This window comes from Alligator mississippiensis, chromosome 2, assembly GCF_030867095.1.
Source record: "Alligator mississippiensis isolate rAllMis1 chromosome 2, rAllMis1, whole genome shotgun sequence".
Lineage (NCBI taxonomy): Eukaryota > Metazoa > Chordata > Crocodylia > Alligatoridae > Alligator > Alligator mississippiensis.
In genome coordinates this window covers 100,904,957-100,929,257 of record NC_081825.1, presented here as the reverse complement: position 1 = coordinate 100,929,257, position 24,301 = coordinate 100,904,957, and the positions used below count along the sequence as shown (strand labels likewise).

Below are 24,301 nucleotides of genomic sequence, written 5' to 3'. Positions count from 1 at the left end.
CTTTTAAAAAGGCACATGCTTAAAGACTATTAAAGCAAACGCATAAGGAATTATAAATAAGAACATAAGAAGTGTCATACCGGCTCAGACCAATGGTCCATTTATCCCACTGTCTAGAACTTTTGTGATGTAGTTACTTCACTGACACCCTTCAGTTGTCTACAACAATAGCAAGTAGTAGATGCTTTAAAGGGAGAATATATGAATGGCACATGTCTAGAGTGATCCATCCTCCCCACATGACCAATAGTCCTTGGTTTAGGAATGCCAGAGGGTATTTCCCTGATTTTTGGTTAATAGCTTCCAATGAATCAATCTTCCATTAATTTGTCTAATCCTTTTCGAAGACTCAATGGACACGTCTACATGTTCATTAATGCACCACAATTACGGTGCATTAAGTTTAGTACCTGTAATTATAGGTACTATTTTAATGCACCATCATTGGCACTACTGCGCATTAGCCACAGTGCACGTTTTTTTAGTGATACTAATGCGCGGTAGACTGATTCTACTGCACATTAGCATTGGTTTTGCCCACCATGCTAATGAGCAGTAGAATTAGTCTACTGTGCTCAAAGTGTCTCATGCAGACATGCCCAACACGTTCCATTTTTTATACTGCTAATCATATTTACTTTCGGTAGTGGGTGGGTTATTCTTGGCCTAACAAATTCAGTTTTATTACAGAGGATTGTAGCTGCGTAATATATTGAATGTTATAAAGCATAGGGCAGTTTGGGGGGAATATTAAATTAAAAGTAATAAATAAAAAAGTGCATCACACCTGGTGCCGAAGTCCTTCCATGAACAGCAGTTTCATTGGGCAGGAGATCTTTTGAGTTGGAAGTGAATGGTGATTGTCTAAATGTATCTTCAGAAAAGAAAGGGCTGAGGAGGAAAGAAAAGACAAAACACAAGTCAACAAATTAATAGCTAGCCAAAAAATAAAATGAAGTAATTTATCCTAATGGTTTTATAATTAATATTCAAATCAAGGTACTTGGTGTATAAAACTCCTGATGAAAGAAATGCAGCTTGGGATGTAAAATTACTTCAGTGTCACCCTTCAGTCAATTTTTTTATCAATGAAACACTTAAGTATGTCTCCAAAAGCTATTGATAAAATAATTTCAGAATTATTAAGTGAGAACACAACATCAAGTTATGGATCAGAAATTGAGTTACAACTAGAAATGGTGTTCTACAACTCAGCTAAAGTTTTGCTGGGTTTCCTGATATCCTTTCCTATTCTAAACAGTATAATAACATTCTCAACTTAGGAGCAGGAAATAAGTGTTATAACTGGTCAAAATGGTGACATTAAAGAATGTAAGATAAACTATTCTAAATTTTGTATTAACTCCTAACAGTCAATACCAATTTCTGTTACAGGGTAGTTCTTGTTTTGTACTCCTTTAAAAATCTGAACAGAAACAGTTTCCCTTGTCTATAATACAGAAGTCAAAAGGAATACTAAAAATAAAATAGAAAAAGGATTCCTTGGAAAGTTATTCTTTTGGATGTTCAGCTCTCTTCCTGCATACCAGATATGATTTTGTCCAGAACACAATGAAATTTACATTTAAAGCCAATATCTATTAAATTAAGAATTTACAATAGATAGGTGCAACTGTATTTTGAAACACATCACTGGGCACGATACAAAACCAATTTGTTCCTGCAGCCTTTGCTAGTTCAGTAATAAAAAACAAACAAACCAGGAACATTTTTAGGACAAGAAACACAGTATTAGGTTTTATGAAGTGTTACGTTGCAAAGAGGCCAGACCCAGAGCATATGTGCCAACAACTGGCTCATGAAAGTTAACCCTACTGGTCCGGATACAGTAAATATTACCCTAAAGAATGACACAGACACACATCTTGTCATATTCTTTTTCTATGGAGAACGAGCAATGTGTTTTTCACTGATGTGATCCAAGTGAGATGCTTGTATTCATAGCCAGAGATTTTTTGCCATTAGGAATCCAGCTCATAATTACAGTTAAAATGTATTTACACTTTCTCAACCTTCCCCATTCATCCTCTTTACTCTCGTGATTGTATTGTTTGGACACTGCTCAGGCAGAATTATAACAACTCAGATATTCATAACTGCTGTTTTGTTCTGGTCTTTTTGTGCCATTTAATTTGTACATTTACAAATAACTTGCACAAAACATAAAATTATGGTTAACATTAAGTAACAGGTGAAGGCAAGACATGAAGCCACACAAAATGTGATGACTGGAGCATGTGAGTGTGTGTGCACACAGGTGATCAATATGTGTGTAAAACTCATAATTAAAAATCAAACAATTTCTTGGGGTGCAGTAAGCAACAATGCCAGCATGCACAGAAGCACTTAGCTTCCTTCTCGATTCACCCCTTCTCTTCATTCACTGACAAATGCATAACAACAGGTCAACAGCTGTAAAAAGCTATGGCATCATCTATTGGTGGAAGGGCTCTCTCTATTACTATTAACATCCCTTCCTATTACCATGAACATCTTTTCCAAATTCTTTGTGAATTACAACAAAGATGATGTTGGCATTGTTGTAATTCACAGAAATCCTGCCAACCACATGTCTCTATGTTGATCTCTTATTTGGTTACAGAGAGACTGTTCATATCAAATCACTACTATGGGCTGAGGTCCTGAGGCCAAGCCGCCAGCAATTCCTTCTCCAGAGCTGGTCTCCCATTATGAGCTCTAGGACCCAGGTGGGGTGCTTCCAATTCTCTGCTGAGTCCCTCTGGGATGGCTTGTGATTTTCCTCAATGTTTACTCTTCCTGTGCTTTTAATGAATCTATGCACCAGCTCTCAAAGCAATACAGAGAGGCAAATGCTGGCTCCCAGCAACCAGGGAGCCAGCAGACAGGGGCTGCAAACAGAGTAAGCAGTTTGCAGGTAGTTTGCAGGCCACTTCCTAGGCCAGGTCATGGGTCCTCCTCACCCTTTTTTTGAGGGGCAAGTCTTTCAGCTTTGCATGGGGAAGCAGGAAAAAAAGGAACCCTTTGGGGCCAGTGAGAAATAAACAGGCCAGTTCCAGACAAGTCCGCTAGGGAAGGTCTGCTTGGAAGAAGAGTGGTAAGAGACAGAAGGCAGATTAAGACACCCAAGGAAATAACTGGAGGACATCACAATGCCAGAGCCACTGCCGCTCCCTCTGCTTGCACTTGTGAGGTTTCTGTCCAGGCAGGACTGGTCACCATCAATGCTTCCACCCAGGTCCAAGTTTGGTGCTGTGGGGACTGTGGTTTGTAGGTTCCTTCCAGTGACGGCCAAGTCGGAGTGCCTGCAGTGTGAGTGGTGCCTCTTGATGGTGTCTCTCAAGGAACAGGCAAGAGAACTACAGCAGGAGGTGGTGAGGCTCTGAAGCATCCTCTGCCATGAGGCAGTTCATTGATTCGATGCTGGAGGAGACCTCTGGGACTGGAGGAAGAAATGCCAGGCACACTGCTACAGAAGAGAGAGGACATGGACACCCAAAAGGGTGGAAGCTGGAGGCTTGTGACTTCTGGCAGCAAGCAGAGATCTTTACCCCCACCTGCACTTGTTCATCTGACAGACAGATATGCAACCCTAGCAGCAGAGTGGGAGGAGCACATTCCAGTAGCAGAGTGTGGAGGATGACAGGCCAGGCCTCACCAAGGTGGGAAGGATCGAGACAACCACCACCAAGAAGTGACAGGTGGTGGCAATTGGAGACTCTCTTCTGCGGCGGATGGAGGGAGCCATCTGCCAACCTGACCTGTTGTTGCAGGAGGTCTACTACCCAGATCCAAGATGTCATGGAGGGACTACCGAGGCTCACCTGGCCCTCAGACTACTACCCCATGCTGCTCATCCATGTGGGCGCCAATGATACTGCCAGGGAAGACCCTGAGTGTATCAAAAGTGACTACAGGGCTCTGAGTGCAAGGGTGAGGGGGTCTGGGGCTCAGGTTGTGGTCTCGTCGACCCTTCTGGTCAAGGGAAAGAGCCCAGGCAGGAGCAGGTGCATCCTGCAGATCAACACCTAGATGCGCAGGTGGTGTCGCCAGCAGGGGTTTGGCTTCTTCGACCATGGGATGTTCTTCCAAGAAGAAGGATTGCTGGGAAGAGATGGGATCCACCTGACAAAGAGAGGGAACAGCATGTTCACAGACAGGCTCGCTAACCTAGGGAGGAGGTCTTTAAACTATGTTCACCATGAGGTGGAGACCAAAGCCCTGAGGTAAGTGGGGAAGTGGGAGACCTGGAGGAAGAGCAAGCAGGAGGGGGCAACAAGGGAGGTGCCCTCATACTTCCTGCAAAATCAGGGCAATCAACTAGTTATCTCGGGTGACTGTACACAAATGCATGGGGCTTGGAAACAAACAGGAAGATTTGGAAGTCCTTACACAATTACAGAACTATGACGTGATTGGAATAACAGAGACTTGGTGGGATACCTTGTATGACTGGAGCACTATCATCAGGAAGGGGAGAAGAGGAGGAGTTGCACTTTATGTAAAAGAGCCATATGATTGCTCAGAGCTCCAATATGAAGCTGGAGATAGGCCTGTTGAGAGTATCTGGGTTAGGGTCAGAGGGGACAGCAACAAGGGTGACGTTGTGATGCGGGTCTGCTATAGACCACCAGACCAGAAGAAAGTGGTGGATGACACTTTCTTCAAACAGCTAGTCCTGAGGGACTTCAATCACCCTGACATCTGCTGGGAGGGCAATACAGCAGTGCTCAGGCAATCCAGGAAGTTTTGGGAGACTACTGGGGACAATTTCCTGGTGCAACTGCTGGAGCGGCCAGCTAGGGGCCATACTTTTCTTGACCTGCTGCTCACAAACCAGGAAGAATTGGTGGGGAATGTAGTAATGGATGGCAACTTGGGCAGCAGCAGCCACGAGATGATTGAGTTCAGGATCCTGAGGAAAGGAAGGATGGAGAGCAGCCAAGTAAGGCCCCTGGACTTCATTAAAGCAGACTTCAACTCGCTCAGGGAACTCATGGGCAGGATCCCCTGGGAAGCCAGTCTGAGGGAGAAAGGAGTCCAGGAGACCTGGCTGTACTTCAAAGAAGCCTTACTGAGAGTACAGGAACAAACCATCCCAATGTGCAAGGAAACTAGCAAGTATGGTAGAAGACCAGCTTCACTTACCAAGGAACTCTTCAGTAAACTAAATCACAAAAAAGAAGTTTATAAGAAATGGAAACTTGGACAAATAACTAGGGAATAATATAAGAGAACTGCTTGGGCATGCAGGGATGAAGTCAGGAAGACCAAAGCGCAGTTGGACTTGCAGGTAGCAAGGGATGCGGAGAGTAACAAGAAAGGTTTCTACAAGTATGTTGGTAGCAAGAAGATGATCAGGGAAAGTGTGGGTCCCTTACTGAATGGGGGAGGCAACTTTGTGACGGACAATGCAGAAAAGGCTGAAGTGCTCAATGCCTTTTTTGCCTCAGGCTTCACAGGCAAGGTCAGCTCCCAGACTACTACACTGGGCAGCAGAGTTTGGAGAGGAGGCGAGCAGCCCTCAGTGGTGGAAGAACAGGTTAGGGACTACTTAGAAAAGCTGGATGTGAACAAGTACATGGGGTCAGATGAGATGCACCCGAGGGTGCTGAGGGACTTGGTTGATGTGATTGCAGAGCTACTGGCCATCATCTTTGAAAAATCATGGTGATCAGGAGAGGTCCCAGATGATTGGAAAAGGGCAAACATAGAGCCCATATTTAAGAAAGGGAAGAAGAAGGATCCAGGGCACTACAGACCAGTCAACCTCACCTCACCCTGGAAAAATCATGGAGCAGATCCTCAAGGAATCCATTTCTAAGCACTTGGAGGCAAAAAAGGTGATTAGGAACAGTCAGCACCAATTCACCACAGGCAAGTCATGCCTGAACAACCTGACTGCCTTCTATGATGAGATGACTGGCTCTGTGGATGCAGGCAGACCGATGGATGTGTACCTTGATTTTAACTAGGCTTTTGATATGGTCTCCCACAGCATTCTTGCAGGCAAGCTAAGGAAGTATGGGCTGGATGAATGGACTGCAAGGTGGATAGAAAACTGGCTGGAGCATCAGGCTCAGACAGTAGTAATCAATGGCTCAATGTCTAGTTGGCAGCCGGTATCGAGCGGACTGCTCCATGGGTCAGTCCTGGGGCCGGTTTTGTTCAATGTCTTCATCAATGACCTGGAAGATGGCATAGAGTGCACCCTCAGCAAGTTTGCAGATGACCCCAAGCTCTGGGGAGTAGTAGATACACTGGAGGGTAGGGCTAGGATTCAGAGTGGCTTAGACAAATTGGAGGAGGGTCAAGGGAAGAGATTATTCCCCTCTATTCAGCACTGGTGAGGCCACGTCTGGAGTATTTTGTTCCATTTTGGGCCCCCCACTACAAAAAGGATGTGGAAAAATTGGACAGAGTCCAGTGGAGGGCAACGAAAATGGTGAGGGGGCTGGGGCACATGACTTTTGAGGAAAGACTGAGGGAACTGGGCTTACTTAGTTTCGAGAAGAAAAGACTGAGAGGTGTTTTAATAGCAGTCTTCGACTACCTGAAGTGGGGTTTAAGAGGATGGAGCTAGACTGTTCTCAGTTGTGGCAGATGACAGAACAAGGAGCAATGGTCTCAAGTTGCAGCAAGGGAAGTTTAGGTTAGATATTGGGAAGAATTTTCTCACTCGGAGGGTAGTAAAGCACTGGAACAGGTTACCCAGAGAGGTGGTGGAAGCTCCATCCTTGGAGGTTTTCAAAACCCAGCTAAACAAATCATTAGTTGGGATGATCTAGTTGGGCATGGTCCTGCTTTGAGCAGGGGGTTGGTTGGACTAGATGACCTCCTGAGGTCCCTTCCACCCCAAATTTTCTATGATTCTATGCCTATTTTTTTTAAACAGTAAGGATAAGTTGTTTGATTTTTAAAAGGCAAAGATGCCCTCCAAAGAAGAATAAATTTGGGATTTTTTCCTGGCAGTTTTTTCCAGTGACATAGCTATTTTTTTTTGTTTCCTGGAAAGGCATATAAATTCTCCTTTTGTCCTGGTTTCTTGTGCCTGGCAGATGCAATTCTGGATTCCCTGTTCCTCTCTACTTTCTGGAATTCTGCCCTCAGATCACAAATATAAGACTTTGCTGTGTCACACACATCATGTGTAGGTACAGGGGGGCCTTGCCAGTTCCTGCTTCCTGGACATCACAAGGCAAAGGGAGTACAGGTTTTCTGAGTCCAAGAATAATCTCATAAAGACAGTAATGGATAGCTGAGTGCTGGCTGGTGTTATGTGGAAAGACAACAAAAGGTGCTTTGCACTTCATTCCTGTTGGTCATCACTGACTAAGATACTAAGCATAGAACCAATGGCAAGTCTACACTCTCCACTCCTCCAGCACCAGTCCTCAACTTGGTTAATCTTATGTAATATATGTGATTCAATTATATTCCCTAACCACTGAAGATTCAGTTTAGCAAGCCGAACTGCAACACACCATATTTCATTAATGCGACCAATTCATTTATTTTTCAATCTTCTAATCCTCCAAAGGATTACAGCACCACCCTATACTTTAAGATGACATCATACACAACAAACAAATGCAGTTTACCAACTGGTGTACCTGTGAAAGGCCTTTCCATTCAGCCCATATGAACACTCACGGCTAGTAGATTGAGACATTCCCTTCACTGAACCTCCCTAATTCTGGTCTCTTGCAGCAGATCTGCAACCAGGTGCATCAGAAACAACTAAAGATCTTTAGACTACTCTTGTTAGATGTCATCAGAGGTCCACACCGAGTCTATTCTCACTGTTCTCACCTGGCTGAGAGCATCCAAAACCATATCTTGCTTTGATTTCCAGGTTTATAGTGAATTGTGAATGTATTCAGATAATTTGTGAATCGATCTCTACAGGCACCCATCTGGTTCACAATTTCTAAGTATCAAGTAAATATGGATGATAACTCCTGGGGGCCTTCACAATACCTACACACTCAAATTTTGTAGCTCAACACTTAGTTTCCCTTGTTTTGATCTCCAAAAGTCATGATTCTGCACCTACCAAGTGCAGTTTATTCAACATCAAACTTTGAGTCATAACAGGTTACCACAAATAAATGGGATCGATCTGGGAAACTAGGTACAGCATGGCTTGGTTGAACTTTCTTCACTGACTCAAAGACTTTTTGGTGTTCCTCTATCCAGAGACAGACTCTTAAGATAGCTAATATAATGCAGTAACTTTCTCTGTGAAATTCTGCATCAATCTATCTCATATAGCATCTTAAAAGCCTGTGTCCCCTCCAGATTTGTATGAACTTGACAGTCCTTTATTCAATTTCTAGAGCAGATGCTCCAGCCAGTCCTTGCTGGACTAAGAGGGCGATGTGAGTGACATTTGTTTCTTGCACGTTTAAATCAGAACCACAGAGAAATAGAGTTAGAAGAGACCGCCAAAGGATATCTAGTCCAACCCCTTTAAATAATTTAGCTATCCCCACGCTCTATGGAATCAAACGAAGTAATCGAACTAAGTAAAGAAGTTTTTAGTTTTCAAAACTTGGGATGGATCATTTACTCTCATCTGAAATGTGAATTCCAGAATCCAAAAATTATTCTGCACAATTAAAACAATACACAATGTGTCATATAGAAAGTTTTTTTTCTTGAGCCTCAGGTTCTTCTTTAATCTATTGGTATCCAGATACCTAATCAAAACTACTAAACTATTTTGCACCTGCCATTTTATCCAGGAGGTGTACTGTGTGAGGAAGCTGGCATCTGTCTACAAATTGAATTTCCTATAACCAACATATCCATAAGCTTCTGTCATGCATGGTTTTTTTTCTCCAGTTACAACTGGGGATGCCTAAGGTGATGCTGACCATTCAATTGCCCCATCTTCCAGCATGCAACTTGGCTTCTCTTTCACTGCTCTCTGATATGCTAGGGGAACATGATGTGAGGGCTGCCCCCACCCCAGAACACTTTTTGGTTAAATACAATTGCTAGTCATAACTCTTCATTATTCTTAGGGAACACACTAGAATACCAGAAGACCAGCTGTATAAATCACTTCCTTTTCTTTGCCTTCTACCAAGTCATCCCTAGCTCTTTTACTGTGCAGTCATCCCTAGCTCTTTTACTGACCTAGCTGCTTCACACTTCTTGAGCTCTGACTGTGCGAGAGGCTTTGAGACATCTGCTACACTGAACAATGTCCCCATGGCTTATTACCACCAGTGGTACTCCTTGTCAGTCACATTAATTGCTCAGAATTCAACCCTTCTGTTCAGTTCGAAAAAGCAACCTGATAAAAAATAATATTAAGTAGATATTTGTAACAGCAAATACTCCTACAGGTTCATTGGGTTATTACTGAATGATGATGACTTGGTGTTATCACAACTTTATTCCAAACCATCACAGAGATCTTGGTCACTTTATAAAGGCACCTCTGAGGCTTCAAGGATTCACATTTCTTTCTACCCACATCCAACAAAAGTATCCAAATATTCCTAGGAACAATTTTGTTCTATTAACACCCAAGAGTTCTTGCAATTCCTATGGACGAAATCTACTGGTGATGACAACAAAGCCACTGAAAGAGCATCTGCTGCTATAGCTATAATAGGTTAAGTCAGTTGTGGAGATGCAAGATATGCTGAAAAGGAGGTTTCCTGCAGGCAAAACAAGATGACAGTTGCTGGTGACATAGAGGCAAAGGCAGTAGGGAGGAAACTGCCTTAGCAGAAGGAAGCTGCACCAAGAAAACCTAAAGTTGCTGGTGCAGGTATAAATCAAGACGACAAAAAGCTGTATTTTCTAAGCAAAACAGCCTCTTCACCCAGGCTTTTGCTGCCATAGCTATGTCAGAATAGGATATGTAATGTTTACCATACCTCTGTTTTTCATAGCTATGCTGACATAACTCTATAGTCCTAAACTGGTCCTAACGTCCAGTAATGTGCAGACAGCCCAACTTCTCTTGGAGCTAAATTTCTCCTGTTGTCTAGTACTTTGTTATTAATAGTCACCAATTTTTTCACTACTATTTTTCTTCCCTTACAGTTCTGGGCATTTTTCATAGAGCAGACTAATTTCAGACCCTAAATCCAAAAGCATTTTGGTTTTCAATCCATCAGTGTCTCCAGGCATATAGCAGCATGTTTCTGGCCAGCTCTTCAAAATGGACATGCTAGAAGTTGCTTAATGGTGACACTACTACACCAACAACTTTAGGTTTTCCTGATGTAGCATCACTGTGTTTGAGGAATTCTCTCTTTACAGCCTTTGCTTTCATGTCACCAGCAACTGTCATCCAACTTGCAACCCACTCCAGAAACAGTGTCAGGACACTTGCCAAGAGCTTGCACCTGGACCTCCTCCAAATTTTTAGCTGCTTTGCTAATGATCATAATTTGAAATACTGTATTAAGTATAGAGACGTGACTCAGAGGCTAGGAAATAACAGCTTAAGAAAATCCCAGGGGCTGTTTCCACATTTGTAACTCTATGTATTATCTGGCCCACAGGTGTATCTAGGATGTTATCTTCCTTTACCAGCAGGATATGAAGTTCCACTGACAAACTATTTATAAACTAACCAATTGCTTATAATTTCCTCCTGGCTTGCCTATGAGCATAGGCCCTTCTTTGCACTGCCAATTCTAGATTCAATGAAGTTGGCTCAGCTTTACTCAAGTGTCAGAGGACATCCCGCTGAACAGTCTTCTCAATGCATTCAAATAACCATACAGGGGCTCCTCTTTCATCTTAGTGATTGCCATTCCTTCTGTTATTTCAAAAAGGCCAATACCACCTCACTTCAGTCATACAACTGTGTTGCAGTTGTCTGTAACGCCCGCCATCTGCACTCGGAACCTATTCATGAGCCTGCTCATGAAAGGTTTTGGCATCATTTTCCAAAAAACACTGTGAGGTATTGTGTTGCTTTCCAATCAGTCCATTCACTCATATGAAGCAACTGCTCCAAACCTGTCTGGTACTTGCGGAGTCCAGTGTCATCTGCATAACCAGTTAATTTCTTCTCAACCAGAAGTGCTTTTGTTACCTTGAAGCCACTGTTACCAGTAGTGATACTCACTTGTAGAGATCAACGCTTTATTGGGTCACTGCAAGTAGCAAGGCAGTATGCACAAATAAAAATCAACCTCCTTTTAGTGTTACTCATGCAGAGACTAAAACATAACCACAACTGTAAAAAGATATATCCCCATTTACTTGTGGAGGTGCTGTATGGTCCCAAAGTATGTCATGTATTTCCCTCAGTACCACATCCACAGAAGATGCAAACCTATTTATCTCAGCCTATGCAACCTGATTCAATTTTCACACTCTTAGCTCTGGGGGCCTGCTGTTCAACCTCCAGTGGGCTGGCTAAAATACTGGTAGCAGTTCCTGTTTAAGTGAGGGTTCACATGGGATTCAAACTGGTTTGAGTCTCAGGTGTTCAGAGCTAGCTATCCTATGTTCAAAGGAAGTACATCATTGAAATCTCAGTCAGTGTTACGAACCCCCCTCCCTTTCTTTGATCCACAGAGAATGTGCAAGAGCCACAACACCAGTCTGTTTCAATCTTGAATTATGAATGTAGCTGGTTCACTCCCAAGTGTGATAGGGACAGCCATCACAGAGTTAGAGTGCGTCTGGGCTGTTAAGTAGACAGGTATGCAATACAGGCTGTCTGGAAGATGACTGGTTGAACAGGGTGGATGAATCTTAAGATGTTATTAGATTTGAAGAGTAGCCAGATGCTGGTGGATTCAGGTCATCTTGGCAAAAATGGCAGTGGGGATCCTGGGAGAAGGTGTCTAGGGATGTCTGGAGTTAACTACTAGAGAGTAAGCGCAAGTGTTTGGCTGTCACTAGGCAGCAGGGTAAGTTGCCTGAAACTGTGTGGAAGTTTATAAGGATATTATTAAGTAGGAGGGAGCTGGCTATGGGTAGCTGTGGTTGCATTGTATGGATGAAGATATGTTATGTGCAAAGGATGATGCAAAGGTGGAAACTGGGAGAGTCTGGAGTCTGTATTGGGCCTCTTGACTTCTGCCTCTGTCACTGTCTCCACTGCTCACTACTGTAGCCACCTAGTCCTCCAGACTGCTCTTTCCCCGTTCAGATCCAGGAGGGATGCAGCAAAGCAGAGACAAAGAACCTACAAGCCTGTGCATTCAGCAGGCACTACACTACTCCCTGGGAGTAATTTTAGCAATAATAGGTTGTTCCTGTAGTCTAGTGTGTACATAACATTTCAGCTGGGCTGTGGGAACATGACAGGGCTGCCAGACTAGGGATGCCAGACACATAACCCTTCACTGTCCTTCATAATAACTATATCTTCAACAGATAAGAAAAACAAAGGCACTTTTCAGGGAATTTACATTGTTTTCAACAATGAAATGACTTTTGCCTCATTCTTGCCCTTCCTTTTAAAATTATTGCTGCATGCATTATGGATTATTATTATAAATAATGTTACAGCAGTTTTTAAAATGTATTAACTGTTGTACAGATTTTGAGTTGATATGAATCAAATTTGCTTGTGTCTATTAAAATCATCTATAAACTTATTTCCTCTATTTAGCATGGGTACGTGAACTTTATGGATGCTAAGTTCAAACCAGATGTGAAAAACAAATCATGTCAAACTTGATCTCCTTTGACAAAGAAACTATTTGAGTGGATGAAGGCAATGCTGTGGATATAGTGTATCTGGACTTCAGCAAGGCTTCTGACAAGGTCCACACAACCTTCTCAGAAACAAATTGGAGAAATATGGGCTAGATAAAACTACTATAAGATCTAAAACTGCTATAAGATGGATAATTTGTTCAATAGCCACAAGCAAAGGGTAATTATTAAGGGGTCTATGTCAGAATGGCAGGAGGTTTCGAGTGGAATCTGGACCTGGTGCTGTTCAATGTATTTATTAACTATTTGGATATGGGCATAAAAAGCTTCTTGAGAATGTTTGCAGATGACACAAAACTGGGAAGGATTATGAACATGTTGGAGGATGTGACCACAGTTCAGAAGGATCTTGACAGACAGACTGGAAAGTTGGGCTAAAGCTAACAGGATGAAGTTCAATGTGGACAAATGCAAGGTGCTATACCTCATAAGGAATAATCAAAAGCACAAACATAAAATGGGTGACAGCACTATGAAGGAGGACTTGGGAGTCTTGGTAGAGTCTATAGTGTGATGCAGCTGCACAAAGGGCACGTGCAGTGGTAGGATGCATCAACAGAAGCATTTGATGCAAGACACTGGACGTAATAGCGCCTCTCTACTCATTATTGGTTAGGTCTCATCTGGAGTACTGTGTGCAGTTCTGGTCCCCACATTTTAAAAAGGACGTGGAGAAGTTAGTGGGAAAGAGATGATAAAGGGATTGGAAGGGATATGAGTAGAGGCTGAAGGAGCTAGGCATACCCATCTTGTGGAAAAAAGCACTTAAGAAGGAACATAACACCAGCCTTTAAATACTCAAAGGGCTGCGGTAAAGAAGAGGGGAAATGCCTGTTTTTTCTTGCTGCAGAGAGGAGGATGCAGACCAGTGGCTTGAAGTTGTAGTAAAGTAAGTTTAGACTGAATAACTGTAAAAACTTCTTCACTGTTAGAAGCGAGGCAGTGAAAAAGAATGCCTAGGGAAGTTATGGACTCTCCATCACTGGAGATGTTCAAGAAGCGGTTGGACAGTCACTGGTCAGGGATGATCTAGGTGTAACTATGTCTATGTTCTACTATGGGTATTTCCCAGGCTTCTTGGTTTTGCTAGCTGCCTCAGTCCCCCTTTCTGCTACATATGTAAGGGTGTTTTTAAGCCTCCCTCAGAGGCATTGCATGTTGGCTACTGCTAAGGCTGGGGACTTTGACTGAGGTGTACCGATGCGCCTGCTGGGACCAAAGCCAGAGGGTTGCTAGCTAGAGGGTCTTGCCCCTCTGCTAAGGTCAGACCGATCACCATATTTGGGGTTAGGAAGGAATTTTATCCCATGGTCAGATTGGTATGGACTGTGGGGGTGTTTGCCTTCCTCTGTAGCAGGGGGTGTGGTCCTCTCTCTGGAATCTCTTTAGCATATATTGACAACATTTCATGGAAGCAGGACATTGGCTGCCGGGGGTCCCCTGCTTTACCGGTGGCAGGCTAGGATGTTAGGTCTGTGCTGTGTTTTGGAGTTGACAGTAGTCTTATGTAAAGTTTAGATTATGGATTGGATAGGGACAATCCTCCTTTAAGGAGGATATTGAACTAGATGACGAATGGAGGTCCCTTCCAGCCCTGATTTTCTATGATTCTAAGAAAAGGCCAGAGGAGTGAAATTTGAGCAAATCCTGTTAAGATACCAAAACATACATTTTGCTTCCAAAACCAACTTGGGATTTTCAGCCTCATAAAGCCAAGCGTTCATGAGGCATACTGAGATTCAAGCTAGTTTTAACTTAGGTACAAGTCACATATATAATAAAAGACCTTAAGTTAAGCTACATACCAAACCCAAGAGAGCATGGTCATTTGTGCCTTTTTATTTACTGAATTAAATGCATAAATATTGCATAAAAGTGCTAGTTTTTTTGCATGCCTGTCCTGTACTATATATAAGGCTCATTCAAACTAAGTAAATAAGCATTTGCTGCAGTATCCTTATTAAAGATTTCCTAGGCCACAAATACCCATCAAGACATGGTTCCATAATGCTGAAAATTGCAATATCCAATTGCCTGGAGAAATCAAGGGCCTCAAGTGCCTATGCTCCTGATACAATGCATAGGTAAACTTGGGTGCTTCAAAGTAGGATTCACATCAGTTAACCTGTTGAACAGGAAGCTACCTAGGCTAATCAATATAAAACGCTAAGGACAAAGCTGTATTTTAAATCCAGCCCCTCTGGGGTTTAGGAGCTTTGGAGTGTGCTACACAGAGGACCCTTCTTCCATTCACAATTCATAGCCCTGTATTGTCTTCTTGTAGGCAGGCGCCAGATCTCTGTGTGGGAGGTATCTGGTAATCACATGCTTCAGGGGATTCTGCAGGTCACCTGCACAAGCCAGGAAGAAAAATGTTCCCTCCAGAATGGTAAGGAACATGGGGACTTTTTTGCTGCGTTCTGAAGTGCAAGGGCCCAAGGCATCACTAGTGCCCCTGTCTCCTACTCTCTGCTTGTCTCACATTGTATGTTTCGTTTTTATTTTTATAGGGTGTTTTGTCACTGCAGGGTGTAACAAGCCAAAACGGATACTCCTGTGGAACTTTTTGGATAATTCGTAAACTGGGAGGGGTATGGAACATGTTTAGATGGCTCAGGAGGTCCCTTCCAGTCCTGTAGGAACCAGACCAGGAAATGCACTTTGCTTTGTAAAAATACAGGTGACTGAAAAGCAAATGGAAGAAGGTTCCCATTTATACAAAAGCTCAAAAAGAATTCAGCCAGGATGGGTGAGGCGATTTTCTCTTCTGTATGAGGGGATGCAAGCCAACCCCTCAAGTGAGTGACATCCACAAAACTGTAAGTTACATACAAACCTGTCCTGTTAAAAGTTGTTCCATTTTGTGTAAAAGAATAAAGATCCGAAGAGAGAGAAAGAAAACAAGCATGATTTGCTGCATAACCACAAGGTTAGGACGCTCATCTAGAGAGGAGGCTTCGCTTCCAGCCCCTGCTCAGAGAAGTATTTCAGTATTTCAGTGACTGAAGAAAAATACACGAACAGACTTTGGCGCAGGGGCTGAGACCCAGGACCCTGCTTTCCTGGTTAAATGCCCTAATCACTAGGGCACAGTCACCTTTATGCTATCTTTTCTTTTTCAGAATTCTTTTCTGCCAAGTGGAACAGCTACACCCAGAGAATAAAGGCCCCTACCAGATATTACGTTTGTTGTGGGTTAAAAGAGAGTGTCCTGCAAGTATTTGTTACATGCCAGGCATTTGGGGAATCTAACCCATTATAAAAAATGTCAGACCAGCTTGCAAAAATGTTCACATATAACACTGGGCAAGCCATAGGTGCTCGCACTGCCAATTTTTATCAGGACACATGCTGCTGGCTTCGCTCACACTGGGTGCTGGCAAATCAGTATTGGGGAGCTCCCTGTTACATAGCTCACCCCAATATGGGTGGGCTGGTTCCACATTTAATATAACAACTTTGTGGCTGGTTTGTATCACAGTTTAATTTGAATGTGTGAAATCTTAAAGGCTCGCAGTGCAGCCCAATGCTGGCTGCAGAGAGAGACTTTAATCTTGCAGTGCAGGGGGGAGTCCATCAGTTTCTCCCTGCAGGGATATTCAAAAGCCATGCTGAACAGCCCAATGCCAGCCTACACAGTGGGGCTTTAAGTCCCCATGTGTGGGACAGCCCCAATCTCTAGCTGTCAGCACACGCGCAGCACTACTACTACCACTTAACCCTCTTCCTCCTGTATTTTATGGAGAGCCCATCCATTAAACATGTTCCAAGACAGGGGGCTGCAGACTTCTGCCACTTCAGGCCAGAACTTGTTACCTGACTGTGGTCACGGGCCAAAAGTTTCTGCTCCCCCCCCCCCTACACCCCCTGCCCTTCTGCCCTGCACCCCCTTCTCCTGCACCCCCTGCCCTGGAGAGGCCAGCTGGCTGCACTCACCCTTGCTACATATTCCTGATTCCTCTGCGGTGAGAGAAGAGTAGATGTGGCAGACTGGAATTGAACAGTGGATGAGGAGCACGGCAAAGCTCCCCACAACCAATCCCTCGTGTTGGATTGGACCTTTGTGGGCTAGATCAGACCTCTTTGTGGGCTGCATCTGGATGTCTCCAGATTTAGGCAGAGGCTAAGCAGGATTTTAAGGGTCTAAACTTTGGGCTTAGACACCTAAATCCCATTTTAGGTGCTTAAGCTTCTTTATGGCTAGAGCCCCAAGTCTCTATTGATTAGAGATAGATCAGGAAATTCTTTCCATAAGGGTCAAAGTACAACAGAAAAGTAAGGCTGAAAGGGACCTTTGGAAGTTATCTAGTCCAACAACCTCTTGCCTGATCAAGGCAGGATCACCCCTGTCTAAGCCATCCTAGACAAGCATTTGTCTAACCAGCTCTTAAAAACTACCAAGGACAAAGAGTACCCTTAGAGAGGTCAGGGGTCAATAAGCAGTGGGCGAAAATGATGCAGCTGGGTCCAAGATAGGTACTGCTTATGATCTGACCCCCCTGTTGCTGAATTGCTGCCTCTGGGGTTGCAACCTGCCACTGAATGCTGTTACTGCTGAACTAATGACAACATCCTGGCTCTGTGGGCTGAATAAAATTGCTTGGAAGGCAAGACATGGCCCATGGGCTGCAGGTCGCTGACCCCTGCCGTGCTAATATTTAACCACCCTCATCACGAGAAAGTTCTTTCTTACATCCAGTCTACATTCCCATTGTTGCAATTTAAGATCATTACTTCTTGTCTTGTCCTCTTTGGCCACAGAGAATAGGCTATCACTATCCTTTGCATGTCTACCCTTCCTGTATTTGAAAAATGTTATCAAATTCCCTTTCAGTCTTCTCTTTTCCCAGTTCATTCCAACCTTTACACATGTTTTCTAGACTTCTAATCACATTTGTTACACTCTATTGGGTTCTTTCCAATTTATCTATGTCTCTCTTGAAGTACAGAACCTAAAACTGGACATAGTACTCTAGGTAAGGTCTCACCAGTGCTGCACAGAGTACAAAAATCACTTCCCTGGATTTCCAAGTGATACTCTTGTTAATACAATCCAATATACTACTGATTTTTCTGTATCAAGAGCACACTGTTGACTCATATTCAGGTTGCAGTCGTGCTTTTATTTAAATGAAAGCAACCAATGAGCTTGTTCTCAACCAACACGCTATTATTTTTAGTTCTCCATCACCCCTACCAAATTTTCCTGACTGTAACTATGCATCAAAATGTGGTATTAGCTCATACCTAATACAATCTGAATAGATTTTTACTGGAAAGAAAGAAGGGCCCTCTCAGGAGGACCAAAATGCTAAACTAATTTTTTATTTCAGAAGACTGAGATTGTCAGCATACTGAATATCAGGACCTGGGCCAATATGAGAAAAAGTATTAGTGGTCCAACAGTACGGTTTTTCTTCACTGAACAGTTGTATCTGGAGTCCAGCTTCTTTGAGGTTATGCATCACTGGAAAATAAATTTAAGTGCAATCAATTAGGTAAGTCAATTCCCAATATACAGCATGTATAATTGACCAGGGAAAGAAAGAATCATTCAAAAGGTCACTGCTATGGAGGTTTTCTTCCAGGACAGCATCTTTTCATCCTATGGCCTCAAGATATGAGCTAATTTATAGCCAAATTTTTCAGCCATGTATTACACTAAGGAATAGAAAATTATTTGTAATATTTATATGTAAGGGTATGAGATAGCTAAGTTTGAAATGCAACGTAAAATAAACTTATGCTATTTATACTACAGACTTACAGGTGACAATGGACTTACCTAGTTGTGGTTCGAATGGTGTTATCTTTATTGTGATTGTGCTCTTTGCTCACCTTCTCTGCAGAAAAACAAACATAATTACAAAAACAGCATGAGTGCCCTTTCCCTGTTATAGATTTTTAATCACTGACTCTATTTTAATGCTTCCTAGGACTATATTACAGTATGGTAAAAACTTCTATCCAATGGTCAGGGCAGACTAAGAATACTAGTATCTTTATTTTAAATCGTCTTGTTAAATATTTTAGTAACACAGGTCAGTACAATATTTACAATGCACTTATTACATTAATTCAGTTTATGGCTGAGATGACAAGCTTTACATGAGTTCTCAGCTACCTCATTTCTTAAAGAATGGAAAACTAACCAAAAGGTATTCTGATTCTACGACATCAGGTGCTTATTTAAATGAAAACTACATACAGAAATTCTCCTTTATTTTTTGAAACCTGTTCTACCAACTGACGGAAATTATTTAATTAGCTTTCAAGAACATGAAACTGAACTCTGTCCTTTCCTATCCAGTTCAAATGTTATGAACCTAACCTGACCTTCTCAACACTCAAAAAGCATATTTTCCACACCCAAAGAAATTCTTCCCAACAGTTCGAGGAACCTTTTGCATTTAGATGCAAGACTAGAAGAAAGATTCCTAATGCCTATTTTCAACTCTACTAGTCTTAAAATTTTATATAAAAATATGAAATTGTTAAATTCCTCTTATTTCTAGAAACAGCTACTTCAACAGCGTTTACCTGACAGTTGGAAGAGAAGCTCTGATGCCATCTTCACTGATATATCTTGGCTGAAGAGATTTCTATCGGGGAGCACTCGGCCCTCTGGTACCTTTTGTATGTGTTCAGTAATCTCTCGCCCTAATAAAGTGCTGTAACCAACATTTTGGCTGGGTTGACTGGGTGAAATGGAGGCCTGGGAATCATGAATGTCAACTTCCATTGGTTCTTCTTTAATCTTTACCATCTGGGTTTCCTTGTAACTTTCAGCTGCAAATAGTTATTTAAAAAAATAAAAACAAACAAACAATAACCAAATTGCTTAATTTGGTTACATATTGTTAAAGCACACCTGTAGGAACAAGTACTAGATTTCCATATTACAACATAGGACGTCAGGAATACTGGTACCAAATGCAAGTGGCGGAGGATTACACTGCTGGCTTTGGGATTTAGAACTTAGACATTTTTAAAATTGCAATCAGAGTGCTGATTGGTTAGAAAATTAAATAAGTCACATTTTAAAAATCTAACAGGCTTGTAGGTTCTCTGATTCCTTATTCTTCTTTTTAAGCTAATTTACTATAATTGGTATAGATACCATTTTTTACAATATTACAAAACTACAGTACCCTTCCCGCCCAACAGAAATCTACACATCCAAATCACAAACCCAACCCTCCCCTTTTCTGCCTTCAAACAGTTTTTTTCTGTTATTTATGCTAAAAAAACAGCTCCTACTTCAAGTTTCTACAGTACAGCAACAACTAGATTATTTGCAGGTGCTGCTCAGCACTCTGGTCTGGTTGCAGGGCTATGTGACCACGACCCGTTGAAATTCGAGTTTCCTTTCACTTCAAAGGTGGCACTCCAAGGCACCCCAAAATACCTATGAAGTAGGTGAATTCCTCTGAAATGCAATTTCATGTCAAGAACCCAAACTAGGAGCTGGTTCAACTCTCACTTAGGTGTTTTAAATTTTAATCAAAAGTTTAAAGGAGCTGATGAGGGCTAAGGAACTAGTAAAATTCAGCAAAGAGTAAAAGAAAAAAAGAGGAGGATGCTCACCTCTTATGAAAACTGAGCAAAATTTATCTAACTTATTCTCACTTTGAGTTTGGTAACAGGTGGTGATATTTGAAAATGGCTTTGTATCAAATAGGGCTGCTGAGAGGACAGCTGTTCTCATGGGGGAATGCCCCAAACAGAATTATGACCCTCTTGTGCTGGATGCTGTCCAGAAACTTAAGAAGTTGTGCTTCCTGTGTAGAAGAGTTTTCAATTTAAGATGACAGGCAATACGCAAGAGTGTAAGAGAAGGATATAGTCAAGATACATGACCTGTAGAAACGTATAAGGGTGCTTTGTCCATGTAGCACTCTTCCTACACACACGTGACAAAAATCGCTATTTTGCTAGCTTAATCATGTCTGAAGATACATGTTTTTACCTCATTTTATCATGTTACTTTGTTTTATCGTGGTAAATTAAACCACCTCCAACATGTTTTATTTTTAGCGTGGGAAACTGTGTCAATGGGATTATTTTTATCGTAATTCATGTTTGCTTTTTTTTTAGATTTAAATTAAAAAGATATTAACAGCACAAAAGCTCTTTAGACAGAAAGACATACAAAAAACTAGAACTCTTGGTTGCAAAATGATACCTTTTATTAGACCAACTGGGAAATTGCAAGAAAATTGTCCTACCAAGTACACCCCTTTACAGAGAAAAGTTTTTTTTCTGTAAATGTAAAGTGCTATAGGTCATACCACTATAAAATGCCTTGTAGACACACTTACTCCAGTGTAAATATCCTTTTTTTCAGTTTACCTAATCTTGCTTGGAAGGGGGTTAAACTGGTAGTTTCCAAACTATGGGGCAGGGTCCCACATAAATTCAATTACTACTAATAGGCTTGAAGCAAGAATGAGGCCACAGTGATTACAAGTTGCGTGGAAGCTTGGCCACAGCCCAAAAAAGTTTGAGAACCACTGGAGTAAAATTAAACAAAACGAAACCAAAAAAAGAGACTTTTTTTTTTTTTTTAACCAAAACGTGGAGTAACCATGTGGAGGGTTTTACCAATATAAATGTACCTTTAGACAGGGCTGACTGAAATTTTCTGTCAAAATCATTTTGATAGAAAATGCAATTTCCACAACAGTTAACTTTTTTGGGTGAAAATTTCAATTTTGATGATTTTCTTAACTTTATGGTCGCGTCAAGATGAGCGCAGCTGTTTGGTTCCCTGGGAACAACTAGCAGCAGGATACCTTGTGCTGCTGCTAGTTGCCCCTGGGGAATACCTGTACCCTGAATCAACATGCTTTGGCTTGACAAATTTACCTGAAACAAAACTTTTTGGTTTCATTAAGCTGCATTTCTCTATTGGGCAATGCTGTTTCACAGGTGTTATCATTCAGGCCAACATTCCCTCTCACAAGCTGGACCCCCTGTCCAGGCCATATGTTCTGTGATGCAGTTCTGTTCCTTCCTTCCAATCAAGCTGCATTGTGCACCAGGAGAGTCTACACTACTGCAAGTGCATCATGAGAAATGTAGTCTGCCCAGGAGTCTGGTCCAGGGAAGTAAAGAGGAATGGTGCTCATGCACAAGACCAGGCATAAAGTCTAGGAGAGACTGTGTAAATGATGGGTTTGCTGAAGGTCTGTGTTGGTCCTGATAGCCTAAGGAGGTGTAGAAGGTCTGCACCCAGGAAATTTACCAGAGTTGCCAAGAAAATAAACTGTGCTGCAACCCACTGGGACCAAAGCATCTCAGAACATATGGGCATATGGACTGAGGCTGCATATACAAGTTCAAATGATCTGGGAAAATTCTCCTGGTTTTGGTTTCCTGGTAGAGAAACTTATCCAAAGACCCCAGAACAAACATGTGAATGCTGAACTGCTGAAAAGCAGAGAGCTTGCAATGCTGATGCTGCACAGCCAGGGAGCCATGTGCACACATTTCAGCATGCTCAGCAAGCTCCCTCAGTCTGCCTAGAGACAGATGTCAGCAGTACACAAGGGCAGCACTGGCTGGCTCACTCGGACTGCTCAGGGTCTTTGTAGCATGTGAGAATTATAAGTGGGGTGTAGTCTGCTCTCTGCTCAGCTGAAGCAGTAAAGTCCAGCCCAAGTGTGCTATGGTTTCTCTCAGAAGAGAACATGTACAGACACTAGCTCTCCCAGGAGCAATTTAATCCTGGTTGTCTCCCAGTTATTTTTCACCTGGAATGGCCATTTTTGCTCTCAGAGAAAAATTCTGAACATGTGTACACTTCTGGTTTCTATTAGAAGAACAACTGTCCCATGAGAAACTGAATGTCTGTAAATGGCCGGAGATCCAACACAAGCAGCCTTGTGCAGATGTAAACAGTGGAAGGTCATCCACACCTATGACAGTGGCCCAGAATGCTAGTTGGTATAGGCAGCAGGTGATCAGAACTGCCGCATCCAACCGATGTACCTGGCAAATGGGTTTCAGAAACACTAAGGAGAGGGGTTTCTTTGTCTGACAATCCTTTCTTTTAAGCCTTAGGAAGCTAGGGATGTGATACACAAAACAACGTCACTACAGCCATTTAATTTCAGTTCAGAAAGAAAATAAATTCACTGGCTCAACTAACTTTGATTATTACACAAATTTTGCCATGTCCATTTGGCCCCTCCTTCAATTAACAAGTCACCAATTTCCCTTTTTATCCAATACCACCAACATATCAAGCTTTGCTGTCTATTTTACCTTAAATTAGTTAATAGTTAGAAAATACTCTGGGGTTGTATAACATGGTTCAGTCATTCATGATGCCATATCACCCCAACTTAGTCCAGTAACCTTTCTATGACTAGGGCTGACATGATGTTTTCATACAAAAGAGATTCACTTCACACAAGATCAAGCAGACTCATTCATTGAGTCCTTTTTCATTTCCTGTTTTGTTTTTTCCATTTAAAAAAGAGAAAAAGAAAAAAAGGCTTCATCATTTGCAGCACTGAAAGAAATGAAGCTAACAGTTAAATGCAGATGGGGATATTCCAAGAATTATTTACATGAAATATTCTCTCTCTCTTCTTTTCTTATAACTCTTGACCTTTAAAAAATGCACAAACATTGACAGAAATCTTTAACATCCATGATCTCCCCAACACAATTCACTCTTAAGACTGCTCAATGGAAGGCAAGCTAGAAATGTAATTGAACAGTTTTGCCCTATCAAGCATATTTCTTTTCTTTCTTTAAAACTTTTGTCAAGCTATTATAATAAGCCACAGGAAACTGTATCAACATTGAATGGCACAAAAATAAAATGCTGTGCTTTAAAAGTGAACTTGTATCTTCGAAGGCCTGCATCAAGTATCATCATCAATCAAAATCTCAGGTAACTCAGCAAATAAGCGTGCTCCTCAGATGTCTGACATCCAGAGTTCCGGGACCAGGCTCCAAATTTAGGTGCAGAGTCAAACTGACCTTCGCTTCTCTGCCTCCCTTTCAAAATATTCATTCTATTTTTGGTTCTCCTCCATACAGATTAATACCCTGTCCTGCAAATACTTTTGACTGGGACACACCGAGACAAGTCTGGTTGAGACAAGCTGGCAATAATACCACAGGGTTGCTGTCTCACGATCAGTTGACATTTCCACAGAACCAAGCTAAATTTACCCATTAGAGATATTTGTCTGTTCCATTCCTATCTTGCTGGTCCCACCACAACCTCTCTAGGAAAAAGCAGACATGAATCACATCTTAGTCTTTTCTAACAACAGAGTAATAATAAAAAGGGACTCGATCATAGTTTTATTGAAGACCTGAATGAAGGAAAGCACATGGCTTATGCTCAGTCATAATATGGTCCCTGCCTGCCTTTTGTCTGGGGATTGGATACTGAGCCAGCTTTATACCTACCACAGAGTACTTCTTCTCTACCCCCTCAGCTGCAGCAGACTACATGTTGGAGAAGAAAGCAAAGTCCCCACCCACCTCTGCAGAGAAAAGAGCAGTGAGCCCTTGGAGACTATCTTCCCTTCTGTGTTATAGACAATAATTATGGAAGTAAGGAGCAGAT

General features: G+C 42.1%; 1 protein-coding gene across 7 annotated transcripts in view; it reads right to left on the bottom strand.

Moving 5' to 3' along the window:
• ZNF827 (zinc finger protein 827) overlaps positions 1 to 24,301 on the bottom strand; it is a 159,082-nt gene that overhangs the window by 50,715 nt on the left and 84,066 nt on the right. For all 7 annotated transcript variants that reach the window (XR_002088380.2, XM_019481519.2, XM_059722006.1 and 4 more), the window contains exons 6-8: positions 19,249 to 19,497; positions 18,494 to 18,551; positions 788 to 891 (exon numbers count right to left, since the gene is read on the bottom strand). Coding sequence is in view for 6 of the 7 variants with exons in the window: in XM_019481519.2 (XP_019337064.2) it covers positions 788 to 891; positions 18,494 to 18,551; positions 19,249 to 19,497 (411 nt within the window). In the remaining variant the exon portion in view is untranslated. The remainder of the gene's footprint in view (positions 1 to 787; positions 892 to 18,493; positions 18,552 to 19,248; positions 19,498 to 24,301) is intronic.